The following is a 12,999-nucleotide window of genomic DNA, read 5'->3' as shown; positions in this document are numbered from 1 at the left end:
AGCCACAACGTACAGCACGCGCAAAGATTTTATGGTCACATGGAAAAGAAAATTTTCAGGGTAGTGAGAAAACACACCCGTCGGTCCTCCCACCCCCTTCTGCCCCGGCAGTCACAGCCCCCTCTATTATCCCGCCCTGCCCTCTGAAAAACAAAACACCAGCACATACCAGCTCCAGACCCAATTCCCTGACGGCGTTCTCTGCACGGGGGACCAACACCTCAGGGAGCGTCGCCGCTGAACTCCAGCAGCAACTCAGCCCCACGCGGCCGCTCGCCCGCTCCCCCGACGGCCAGAGGAACAGGCTCGGAAGGGCAAAAGGGAGAAAGAAAACCCCTGGGGCCGACGCGCTCCGTGCTGCTGCCGGGCCCCGCCCCGCCCGGCCCGGACGGGCGGCGCCGACACCCCAGGCCCGGCGAACCCCCGGCCCCAGCCCCCGGCCCCGGGACTGCGGCCCCGCCCGGACCCCCCCGGCCCGGCCACCTGCCGCTCCCGCCGCGCCGACGTCTCCTCCTTCCCCTCGGTCACGAACGGCCCCGGGGCCTCCCGTTGCCTCACGGCCCTGCCGCCCGCTCCCCCGCCCCGCCGGCACTGCGCCTGCGCCGCCCCGCGCGCGCCCTGCGCGGCGGGAAACGGAGCCCAGCGCCGCCCGCCCGCCCGCAGTGCGCGACGGCCGCGAGCGCCGGGGGGCAGCGGCGGGGACGCGGCCGACTCTCTCCGGCAGCGCGCGGCGAGGCGGCGGCTCCGCCGCTCCCCGGCCCGGCCCGGCCCTGGCTCCGTCAGGACAGCCGCCCGGGCTCCCCGCCTCGGGGTCCGACCGCGGAAAAGGGGCTGCGCTGAGCCCGGCTGCAGGCCCGGTGCCCGCCCGAGCCGCTCCAGCGCTGCCCTCCTCGGCTGGGCGGGGGAGAGAACGGGCAGCGACAGGGCCCTGGGCCGAGATGGGGGGGGGGGGGGGAGAGAGCACGCACCCCTCAGCCTCACGGGCAGCACGGACCGGGCCTGGGGAAACCGGTTTGTGGCCGGTGAAATCCGACTGTGGAGATGAGAAAGGAAACCTCAGTGTCAAAGCAATGTCAGCTTGAATGCTCAGGCTCACTCCCGGTTTCCCTCTGCCTCCTCCCTGGACACGGAGCGGCGCCTGCGCTCAGCTCGCCCCAGGCTGTCTCTGCCGCTCCTTCCTCCTCACGCTCCTCCCCTGCCCCGGCGTGGGGGTCACCAGCCCTGACAGCAAAGCTGCTCCGGCGTGGGGGCCCCCCCAGGCTGCGGGTGGGGATCTGCTCCGCCGCGGGCCTCCCTGGGCTGCAGGGGCACAGCCTGCCTCGCCATGGGCTGCTCACGGGCCGCAGGGGAACCTCTGCTCCGCACCTGTCTGCAGGGCAGTTTCTCCTCTGACAGAACAAGTTCTTCCCCTGGAAAGCAGAAAGGGGTGTGGTTGGTGTTTAGCACCGTCCCTTTGGCCAAGTAGCGCGTGGCCAGAATGATGTGAAGGTGTAACCCAAGCGTAGAGACAGCAGATCTTGGCTGTCTCCACTCTCCGATGAATCAAAGACAAATTCTCCTCCATGAAGGAACACAGGAAACGCAACAAAGAGGCCGGCCTTGCGTGCGCTCGATCTGTGGAAAGTCCACCGAGCACCCAGGCCCGAATAAAACCAGATCTCTGCTGAGTGCGTGAGGGTTGGCTCATTGCACAGCAGGTAAAAGAAGCCGCTTTTCGGAGAACACTCTCACACATTCTCACTCCCCTCTCCCCGCTGCTGTTGCCCAGCAGTTTTTAAAGAAACACCGGCATGAGAATCTCTTCCAAATGGTCTGATTTTCCGTACTTGACTTTGAAGCAATGGAGAGACAGGAAGATGTTCAAGCTGGACAGGTCACGTAGCACCAAGATGGCGGTGCCACCAGCTGCAGGAGCGGTTGAGAACTTTGGAACCATAACATTCTATACTGGCTAGCAACTGCCAATTGTTGATGCAACAAAGCTAGAGAAGGTAGGAGCTCCTCTGTTTAAGGGTGTTTGGCTGCCAGTTGGGGTTTTGTTTCACAAAAGTAGCAGAGCTAGGATTCTGAAGGTCCAGTTTTTGCAAGAAAATGACCGCTTTGAGGATGAGATTACAATTTGCCTGAATGTTGATGGCTTTAATATTTTCCCATCTGTTCTGCAGGTATTGAGAGAGTGATGGGGAATCCAAAAGGGTGAAAATGGCTGCAGTTGGGAAGGAGCGCTATTTCCATCTGCGTTCTCCCTATGCACAGGTAAGTGCTGTAGACTTCAGAGTGGTCGGTATCCTCACTTTTCTTGATGTATCCGTGTAGAAAGGGAGCTTTACTGTGTAAAGTCACAGACTGATACGTCACTCTGTCTGAGTCATGGCCACATCTGTAGACCAAATACGTGACTTTCAGAAGTGATGAGAAGAGCTATGGGTCGTGTACACTGTGGACAATTTCTCCTGTGAACTGGGCTCAGATAATCAAGGAACACAGGAGTTAAAATCACACATAAAGATCACTCATCACTTTCTGATTGAATCAACATTATATTGATTTGCAATAAATAGACCATGTTTATAATTTCTGCTTGTAGGGACTACCTGAATTTCTGTGAAATCAGTTATTTCAAACAAAGCCCTTCCAAATGGGTTTGTCCTTCCCAGAAATACTTAAATTCCATCTGGTGAAAATCCAGGGTGGCTGGAGGGCTTCTCATTATTGCACCCGTTCCAGCACTGGTGATTTAGGCGTTAGTGCCTGGGAGACGGGCTTTGGCTCCAGACCCCAGCGTGCCTGCAATATGACATCTCACAAGCTCCCCTGACCTAACTCAAGATATCTTTTGAGGTATCTGGAGCTTGAGACAACTGTAAAGATGTCTTTAAATGTTCTAAAATATCAGAACGTGGTCCCACAAAATCTTAGTCACATGTGCACAGCAGTACAGCGTGTGCTAATCCATTTAGTCCATTTTCATTCTTAATTTACAATATCAGAAACCTGTCTTCTCCTGCAGCAAAAGTACAGCAACATCCCCTGTTGGTGGGAAACACAACGCTCAGGCTGCGTGAGGATCAGCTGTGCCTTCCATCACAGCAAGCCTCGCAACATTAATGGACAGTTTTTGCCACCTAGTAACAGTGAGTAAAACTATTTTCTGAGCAATTTGTTCATTAGAGTAAGTAAATACACAAAAATGTCCCTCCGGTGCTTAGTCCCAGTGCTTATGTAATATATATTAAGGCCAAGAAGGGTGCCGTGGCAAACCAGTCAGGGGTGATCTGCTATCCCAGCAAGTCCAAGGCAAAGAAAGGAATTGTATTGGCATTTGAAGAGGGTTGCCATAGGTATTTTTTTAGCTGTCATGTTACTCATCTGTCAAGTGAAAGTGTTGCATCTTACTGTCTCTTGCGTGAGAGACAACCACTCTGGTCTGCAGGAGTGTTACTAAAACGGGTTTAGTATGAGACACGTGGTGCTCGTAGGCAAGCAAGAGATGCACAAGAATAACTACAAGTGGACTACAAGAAAATGCCCATGCTTCATCTTACTTCTTTAACACTGGAAAACATATCAAACTTCAATATTATTAGTTGAATAATGATTATATTATATAATCGGAATCCTGATTGTAGTTGCAAATTGGTCACCTCGAACCATACAAATAGACTCAGAATTCTTCATCATTTTTATTTTCAGTCACTTGCATTTCCTGGCTCTCCGAAAATGCTATCCCAGGTCTGGAATAGTTTTGCTGCAAACATTACGTGTAGATAGAAATTTTGATGGAAAAGAATATCTTTTCTGATTTTCTTCTCCTTAAGTGTCAATTATTTTCATGAACTTCGTCTTCTTTCTCAAAATCTACATTTTGTACTTTGTAGAGAGAGTTGTGATTCCGAAAATTGATGGTAAAAAGATGTCCACAAGCTCAGAATGGGTAATCCTGTGCTTAGCACTGCTAAATTCTTCAAAAGTGATGCCATGGGGAGGGATACCTGCCTGCCTACTCTTCAGCATGTTGACAGTATTTTCACAGGCGGGGTCCTCAACTCATTTACTCACTTCAGCCCAGGAATTCCTAATCACACCTTTCCCTGTGTTGTCAGTATCTATCTGTGTTTTCACGCTTTCTGTACTTGCAAGGTGCTCTTTTGCCAACCTCGGCAGAAGATTTGTCCTAAAAGGCACAATCGGTCTACTTAATGACTCCCTCAGCAGGATAACTATACCTGCTGCTCTGAACCTGGACTTGATATTCGAGTTCCCTCCCAACAAAATGAATCTAATGTCTTTTCTGCAGGTGCCCCAGTGCAACAGGTTGTCCAAGGGGGGACTCGGCCTCCAGCCCCCCATCTAGAATCACTCAGACATCAAGAGAATATTGTCCTACCAGTTCACCCTCCACTGATTATAAACCTCAACGACGACGAGGACGATGAAGAGGATGATGAGGAGGAAGAGAACGGTAAGCACTTTTTTTCTTTCTTTTACAAGGAAGTAGGATGGGTTTCTTTGACTCTTGCAATGTGCTTCACCACTGATTTCTTATAAGCACGCTTCCATTTTTAGAAAAGAGTTGTTGACAAGGTTTTGAAACAGTTCCCAGCTGTTCTGCAAAACACTGGAACTGGTAGCCACCAGATGTGAGTGAGGCAACATCTTCTAACTCCTGTGAAACGCCTAGCTGTGTATTTCAGCAGCGGTATAATGCACATACCTTTTGTTTGTTACATAGAGTTTAAAATGTGAGCCACAGTTCAGATGGTTGTCAAAGACTCTTTGAAATTTCTCAACATTTGGGGACAAAATTACGAGTTTAGGAGGCACTTCTTTTCTGGGAAACAAATTTCTGAACAGGGCCTGAACACACTCCTCGCTGAAGGAGAATTCTCAGGTCAGTGTACAAAAAGTAGTTGTGTGACTTTAACTTAAATAATTTGTTCTAGTCATTTCCTTAACTCTGTAGGCAGTCTCATTTTATTACAGAAAGTTCTTCTTAAATCTAGCAAAGGGAATCCATACAAAACTCTTACTAGCTTAACTGAATGTATGCGTTTATCTATTTATGTAGTTTCATTGTTTTTGTTTTTTTAAAATGTAGTTAATCCATTTCCTGTGTCTTACTTTGGGATGACCAGTCCATAGAGAAGGAATGAATTGCACGTTCCCGGAGAGTGAAAGTGAGAGAACAACCTACTCCCATGCGTGCACTCCGCCCATGATGGTGCAAGTTCTCAGGCAGCCCCAAGCTGCTTTTCACTTTCCCCCTGCCCTGCAGGCTGGCTGGCAGGGCTGCCTGTTAGTGCTCCCTACCTCAGCTTTAGTCGGAGTAAGCCAGAGTCACTGAAACAGGAAGTGCAGTCAGGAAAAACATGAATTGTGACCAAAAGGTTTGATTATTGAGAATTGTTGAAGGTCTTTCTGTAGCTGTCTATTAATCTTTTAAGTCTGTTTCCTACAGATGTTTCTAATTGGGTGCCTAGGCCTGCTGCAGATATTGAAGAGGAAAGAGCCGTAAAGGAAATATGCTATAAATCTGGTATGATGTTAGTCACTCTTTCCTAAAGAGCAGTGTTGCCAATATAGTAAACGTTGGGGGGGTTTTTCCCTCTTGGGGTATGTTTAGGAGAGTATTACAGGATTCAGCACCCCCACAACCAGCAATCACCAAAAGCTGTGTCTTCACCTTGGGGAAATCGGCTAGCACCCTTGGAAGCTACCAGACGAGACTTGCAGAAAGGCAAGTACTTTTCATCTTCCTGGACAATGTTTACCACTTTTAAAATTACCATTTCAGGGAGAAAGAAATACACAGTTTGCCCCTCCTTCCCACTTTTTTAATTCCGGTACAATAAAGGATAACATATTACAAAGGGCATAAAAATTCTTCATTTATTTTTCCCCATATATATGTGTGTGTATATATATATATATATATATATATATATATATATGGTGTCCCACAGGTGGCGACTACCTGTGTCGATTGTAAATGGAAGGAAGAAACGGGCTATTAACCCTATGCATACTCTCCTGAGATACAACAAGTAGTTTATATAATTTTTATAATTTTTCTTCGAGATCAAGATATTTGTAGTCTAATTTTAACTATCCTAAGGTTAGAAATCTCATTTAAATTTCTCATCCAGAGCTTCTGCTGGAAATGGAGAGAGACAGGCACTCTTGTGGGGCTACTTATTGCATCATAAGATAGCGCCAAAGAAATGGGAGATGAATCCCTTTCCCAGAGGTGCTCCGCGCTCTCTGCTGGCTGTCTTGTGTGTCTAGATGACGACATGTAGTGATACATCAAGCTTTTCTATAACTAAACTTAGATTAAGTACATACGCCCTTGAAGTGTCCAGTAAAAGACATTAACAAAGGTGTTCCATTTTGTTTTGAATGTTGGGCTTTATCCAACATGATTAAGGTCAAAGAAATACTGATGAATAAATACTTACCTCCCTTATTATGTTTCCCCTTTGTTCTTGACCAAGTGGCACGACTTAAAAATTTCCGTATTAGTGTTTTTACTGACTAAGTAATAGCATAATTCCATTTTAGGAGAGAGAGTTATGCTCTTCCTGCAAGAACATGACAGAGTCATCTAAAAATCAGTCAGGAAGAACTGTTGGGCAGAAATATGACCTGCTACTTGTAATAAAAAAGAGTATTATTATTCAGGTTGTGTAAATGTCTGGGATAAACTTTTGATAATACCGTTTTATATAAAACACATTTGAGGTGGATGATATGTTAAGAAAACATGGGAATGGAGAAATTTTCTTTACTTTGGAGCCATAGTCTTCCTGAGCCTGTGTATTATGGTATTTTCTTGGAGAGCATGAGGGTTAGACATCGGTTAACACTAGACAGGATCCAAATAACTAAGAAAAGAGAAAGAAGAATATAAAGCGAGAAGTTCCAGCAAATTGGCCTAAACTACTCCCCTGGCTCGTAGAGGTGGGAGGAAGAGAATGGCAGTGCCATTCACTGCGCTTGCACAAGGGCAGCTCAAACATTCTTTCTGTTGCCTTTGCAGCTGACAGTAACACAATTCCTGCAAAAGTGAATAATACAGAAAGAGAAGGAGAGAGTTCCGGAAGGAGAGGAACAACAGAGAGTATGCCCAGAACAGATCGTAGATCCTTTGCAAATGGAGGTAATCAATGGCTGGCTTATTAATTTTTCTGTACTGAGCTGTTAGGTGATTTAGCACTACCTAGTTAATTTCTGTTCTTCGTGTCAAACGGAAACGATCCATATTTGGATTGGATTATGCAATTTATTCTTTGGAATAATCACATAATAAATATGGAATAAAAGGATTTGTTCGCCCTGTGACACAGATAATTTGCATGCAACTTTGGATTCTTAGTTATTACAAATGTATATGTGGATTAAAGCAAACATTTGTAGTTTTAAACTGTCCGCCCTCAATACAGTATTCCTGAAGACTTTCTCATTGATAATGAGAAACATTCTGAGTGGAACTGGTCAAAGCAATTGTACGAGTTCAAAGTAGGGTGGTCTTTGTGTTTATAGTCCATTTTGAGATTGCAGTCAAGATTTTGCAACCATGAAATTTTCTAGAGCAAATATAGCCACTTCTTTTTCCTTTTGGGGAATGATGCTTTACGCAATAATGAACATGTAAACCCACATTCCACCCAAGAAGACCTGTGTATGCAGTGGGAGAACAGGCTTTGAAAACACCGTATAGCGTTTTTGGATCAGAAAATTTTGCGTGCTTTTTAAGAAAGTAACTATGTGTTATTTTAATCCCTTAGAAACAAACCCTACTGAGCTGGTAAAGAACCATCACGGCAAAGAAGTAGAGGAAAAGAAATGGATTTCTGAGGAGGCAAGAAATTCACCTGTTACAGGAACAGGCAAAGGTATTTTGAGAAAACAATCAGCTGATTCATCTTCCTCTACTAAAGTGTTACACAGTTTAGCTCTACCTAATGGAGTTGTGTTCTTAGTGTCAAATAGAAAATATCCATATTTGGATTGGATTATTTGATTTGTTCTTTGGAAAGAGTTATTACATCTCCAAATGGTCAGCTTCTAACTTCTCATTTTACTCTAGATATTGATAGTAGTAGAAGTGGTTTTGCAGTAGAGGGTTTTTTTTTGCAGTGGAGTTTTGATTGTGATGGATTTCGGATTGTTTTGGCTTTAAAGTACCCCATAAATGGAAGCAGCAGTACAGAATTTCTGCCACATTCTGGCTGGAACTGAGAGGAACCAAAAGTGCTTATTTGTAGAGATGTTTCTCCAAAACATTTCTTCAGTTGAGTTCTCTGAGGTTTTAGGTACCATGATGACATGTATCTTGAAAACACCATCTGATCTGATCAGACAGGATTCATAAATAGTGAGAAGCTAAAGAAGGAGCAGGTAATTTGTGGCTGGTGCTTTACTTTGGAGCCATAGTCTTCCTGAGCCTGTGTATTAAGGTATTTTCTTAGAGAGACTACTTCGGGAAAAAGAACCAACTGCATCAAAGTATTCCAATGGGAAAGGTACTTGATTATTGTACATTTCCTAATTTTTAGACGAGATATTGTTGTTCCTCTGCAAGTGTGGTGGATGTTATGTACTTGGCATAAACCCAACCTGAAGTGAAATTTTCCATTAACAGTGTGATTTCTTTCACTGCAACACGGCAGCAGTTGTTGGACGTTATAGTCCAGTTCTGCTTCTTTTACCCAGGTTGCATCATCTGTTAGATTCCCTGTGAGCAGGATCAGTTCCCGAGCACCCAAAATCTTTGACGCCCACACATTTGATCCTGTGGCGGCCCGTGCCCTTTCCACTTCCATCAAGTAAAACAGATTTGAATGTAGGGGGTATCTCACCAAACATGAGCCTAAATAGAACCAGTAAGAATTGGGTCAAGGAAAGAGCATGACACTTGATCAAGTTCACTTAAAAACTAGTCCCATACAGCAAATTAAAATACCTACACCTAATTACCATGATGCATAGACTTCATCTTTTTCACAAGAGAACTCTAGAATATATTTGTCATGTCACAATTACTTTGCGGTTTTGGAGTAAAAAAGAAAAAAAGGACAGATTTTGGCTTTAAACTACCGCATTTCGGCCGCATTCTGGCCTGAACTGAGAGGAACCAAAAGTGCTTATTTACCTTAGCGGGAGAAAAGGCAGAGCAGGCAAAGCCACGTCTTCCTGCAGAGCAGAGGGGCCAGGAGAAGAGCGCTGTGGCTGCTTTATACTGCAAGTCGCCTTGTCAAGTTCTGTTTGTAGTGTGAAGTGTGCTTCCCTACGCAACCAATGCCATCCCAAATTTAGACTCACCATTTCCAGCATTTTGTTACGTTCACGCGCTGCCCATGTCCAGGATGTCCCTAGATGCTACAGACAGAAGAAGAAATTCATAGCACAGCCAGAAGGTGTACTTCAGAGTGCATTGGTCTACACGGGCTCAACCCTGGATGGCCCAGAGGTCCACACACCATCCACACATGGTAGAGGAAGAATGTATCTGGTCTCTGTGTGTCTATAGTCAATTTTTGAGATTGCTTTCAAGATTTCCTCTGCTAGAAGATATTTAGCCACTTTTGCTGTCCTTTTGGGAAGTGATACTTTTAGAGTAATTAACATGTAAACCCACGTTCCACCCAAGAACACCTGTGCATGAAGTGGGAGACTAGGCTCGCGAAAAAGCTGTAGCATTTTGGAATCAGAAAATTTTGTGTGCTTTTTAAAAACATAACTATGTGTTATTGTAATCCCTCAGAAAGAAACCCGACTGAGCTGGCAAAGAGCCATCACAGTAAAGAAGTCAAGGAAAAGAAATGGATTTCTGAGGAGCCAAGAAACTCACCTAATACAGGAACAGGCAAAGCTATTTCAGGAAAGAAGTTGGCTTATTCATTTTTCTGTACTAAACTGTTAGATGATTTAGCACCACTGAGGTAACTTCTGTACTTAGGGTCAAATATGAACAATCCGTATTTGGATTGGACTATCCACAAAGAACAGTTTTTTAACCTTGTCTTCCAGCCTCCAGTCTCCTGCAGTGCGTCAAACGTTGAGTAACAGCACAACATTATTGTCTGTGTTTTCACTTTTAGGAATTCACACTTCAGACCCCAGGGGAAAACCACCTTACCAACCAAGGGGTCAAAGTGATGGTGATGACACTCTTTCTCTGAGAAAAACTGGAAGAAAGAGTTATTTTAATCCTTCAGAGCCTCGAAGATCCGTGTATGTTGTCTATCGCTCTGTCCCTGTCAACCAAGAGCCAAAGTTCAGTGGCTCTACAGGTGGGTTCCTGCATATGCAGGATTCTTAAAATGCCGCAGATATGCCTGTCTGTATTGTGTTGCTTTTGATTTTGTCCCTGTGGGTGAGTATTAAGTTATTTATGCCCAAATATAGGCAAGAATAAATTTGATCCAGCATTATATTCCTAAATAGATTGCAGCAATATCCATAAACAGAAAAGTAAACCTTTGTGAAGTACGCCATAAACAGAAGCAGAAGTACAGAATTTCAGCCACATTCTGACCTAGACTGAGAGGTCCACACACCACCCACGCAGTGTAGAGGAAGGATGTATCTGGTCTCTGTGTGTCTATAGTCAATTTTTGAGACTGCTTTCAAGATTTCTTCTGCTAGAGACAATATAGACACTCTTTTTGCTCTCCTTTTGGGGAATGATACTTTTAGAGTAATTAACATGTAAAACCACGTCCCACCCAAGAAGATCTGTGTATGAAGTGGGAGATCAGGTTTCCAACAGGATAGCAACGATTTTCAACACAAACAGAACATTCTTTCTGTTGCACTTCCAGGTGATGGTAATGCGATTCCTCCAAAATTTAAGAACACAAAAAGAGAAGGAGAGATTTCCAGAAGGAGAGGACCAGCAGAGAGTATTCCCAGAATAAATCGTAAATCCTTTCAAAATAGAGGTAATACGCTGTAACATCAGCTTGTCCTTGCTTAACATCATGTGGTAAATCAAATAACTGAAGATGCATGCATTAAACTCCACCATTTTGAGTTATTCTTTACTCTTCGTGTTCTAGAGGCTCTCACGCTGCAGCATGAACTATAACAATCAAAGCCATTGTTAAAGATTCTGCTTGCTTTAGGATTACACTAAAAAAAAAAAAAATGCCCCGTGCACATCCAATTGATTCTGCACTCAGAGGAGAGCAGTGGGTGAGGCAGTTGCGTTCACAGCTGCGAATGGGTCAGTCTGAAAATGCAGATACATTCAGAGAAAAGGATAGAGATTTTTCCCCAATTCATTTCTCCAGTGGAGTTCTCTGAGGTTTTAGGTACCACAATGACGTGTGTCTTGAAAACACCATATAATTTGGTCAGACGGGATTCATAAATATCATTTGTTACAAGTGAGAAGCTAAACAACGAGCAGGTAATTTGTAGCGGGTTCTTTACTTTGGAGCCATAGTCTTCCTGAGCCTGTGTATTAAGGTGTTTTGTTAGAGAGCATGAGAGTTAGACATCAGTTAACACTAGGCAGGATGCAAATATCTAACAAAAGAGAAAGAAGAGTATAAAGCGAGAAGTTCAAGCAAATTGCACTGAACTGCTCCCCCACTCATAGAGAAGAACAACAGAGAGCGTTCCCAGAAGAGATCGTAGACCCTTTGACAATGGAGGTAAGAATATATTTTGGCATCAGCTACTCATTGCTGAATGTCTTGTGGTAAATGATGTGTCGATGTGCACGAATATACTGATCCCCAAGTTTTACAGCGTCTTTAGTGTGATACATTTTTTTGAAATATTGACTAAATCTCAGAATAGTCTGCCTTCAACTTCTCATTTTACTCTAACTGTTGATAGCAATAGGAGTGGAGGTAGTTTTGCCTGAGAATTTCATTTTCCTCTCAAGAAGCATTTGCTGTTCAACTCTTTTCCTCCCAGCAGGGGAGGAAGGAATGACCTTGCTCTGCACCGTCTTTTTCCACAAGTAGGATTTCACCGGAGTTTTGATTGTGATGGATTTCTGAGTAGTTTCATTTTTTAGCATTATTTATATCTTGAATTAACAAGGGCTTGGATCTTCTTCAAACCTCCCTTATCGATTCAAATGGATTGTGACATTTTGTGATTTATAGTATTATTTTTGCACATTATTTAGGTTGGACAGAGGGCTGAATTCATTCTTCCTGCCATTCATCCAGGGTGATATTTTCCTTCACCTTTTTTCCATCTCCAGCATAGCCTACTGTCCCCTTGATAGTACGTCCCTTGTCATAAATTTGACAAGAAACCTACGGATGGGATTCCAAGTCTCATATCTTTCTTTTTGGCAACCTGTTTCAGGTGTAAGCATGATTTTACATCTTTCCCTTTATTTTTACCTTGCTAATAGAGCTTCCCACAGTCCAGCACAGAATTTGGGGTGTATTTGCCTTTCTACTTTCCGTTTCCATGGTTTCTGTGCATAATTGTGGTTCTCCATCTGTCACTTCATCAGAAATTTTGTGGCAAATAATTCAAAAGGTCTTAAGTGAAGAAAGTGGTTTTGTCTTGCCCACTTCTGTCGCCTCTCTTAAGCCGAGCTGAACCTCCGTCTCGAGGTGCCTCCCTGTCCTAATTTCCAATGAAAGGAACCTCCTTCAGACAGAGTAAACCCCACTTGCAGATGAATAAAGTTCAGTGGCATGAATCCCAACATCACTGCTTCGTCTCCGGGGACAAACAGTTGTGGGTTTCTTCTTCTACCTTTGAATGTTTGCTTTGATTAAATGTGGACAGATTGGTATAGAGATTACAGCGAGAACATTCTCAATGTGAAGAATACATCTTAGCAAATTCCCAGGTTCAAAAAGGATAGAGCATTTGAAAAAAAAAAGAGGATCGGCCTTTTTGTCGGAAGAGCAACCATTACCGCTTTCACTGCCTTTCTTTTCAGCAGTACCTGAGCCGTCTGGCAGGAAATGCTCTGAACAAAAGAGTTACCTTGACACAAACAGGAGATTTGGGACT

The 12,999-nt window shown here is 44.4% G+C and overlaps 2 protein-coding genes across 2 annotated transcripts in view; one reads left to right on the top strand and one right to left on the bottom strand.

Annotated features, from left to right (window-relative positions):
• LOC142364595 (uncharacterized) overlaps window positions 1-1,936 on the bottom strand; it is a 142,434-nt gene extending 140,498 nt beyond the window's left edge. The window contains exons 1-2 of the mRNA XM_075444420.1: window positions 1,787-1,936; window positions 170-448 (exon numbers count right to left, since the gene is read on the bottom strand). Of these exons, the coding sequence (XP_075300535.1) occupies window positions 170-448; window positions 1,787-1,936 (429 nt within the window). The remainder of the gene's footprint in view (window positions 1-169; window positions 449-1,786) is intronic.
• A 266-nt stretch (window positions 1,937-2,202) lies between these two features.
• On the top strand, window positions 2,203-11,092 carry LOC142364593 (uncharacterized). The gene is made up of 9 exons (XM_075444409.1): window positions 2,203-2,284; window positions 2,991-3,134; window positions 4,298-4,462; window positions 5,459-5,536; window positions 5,624-5,737; window positions 7,788-7,895; window positions 10,104-10,295; window positions 10,827-10,946; window positions 11,064-11,092. Exons 1-9 carry the CDS (start codon window positions 2,203-2,205, stop codon window positions 11,090-11,092), a joined length of 1,032 nt encoding a protein of 343 aa, XP_075300524.1.
• The last annotated feature ends 1,907 nt before the right edge of the window (window positions 11,093-12,999 follow it).

This window comes from Opisthocomus hoazin, chromosome 2 (genome assembly GCF_030867145.1).
Source record: "Opisthocomus hoazin isolate bOpiHoa1 chromosome 2, bOpiHoa1.hap1, whole genome shotgun sequence".
NCBI lineage: Eukaryota > Metazoa > Chordata > Aves > Opisthocomiformes > Opisthocomidae > Opisthocomus > Opisthocomus hoazin.
The sequence above is the reverse complement of the archived record's forward strand: the minus strand, read 5'-3'. Positions and strand labels throughout refer to the sequence as shown.

Excerpts from the sequence above, each read along its gene's own strand:
- LOC142364593 (XM_075444409.1), top strand. The coding sequence starts at position 2,203 with ATGGCTGCAGTTGGGAAGGAGCGCTATTTCCATCTGCGTTCTCCCTAT. Across the intron at positions 2,285-2,990 it reads TGTAGACTTCAGAGTGGTCG|AAACCTGTCTTCTCCTGCAG; the intron begins GTATCCTCACTT and ends TTACAATATCAG. Across the intron at positions 5,537-5,623 it reads GGAAATATGCTATAAATCTG|GAGAGTATTACAGGATTCAG; the intron begins GTATGATGTTAG and ends GGGTATGTTTAG.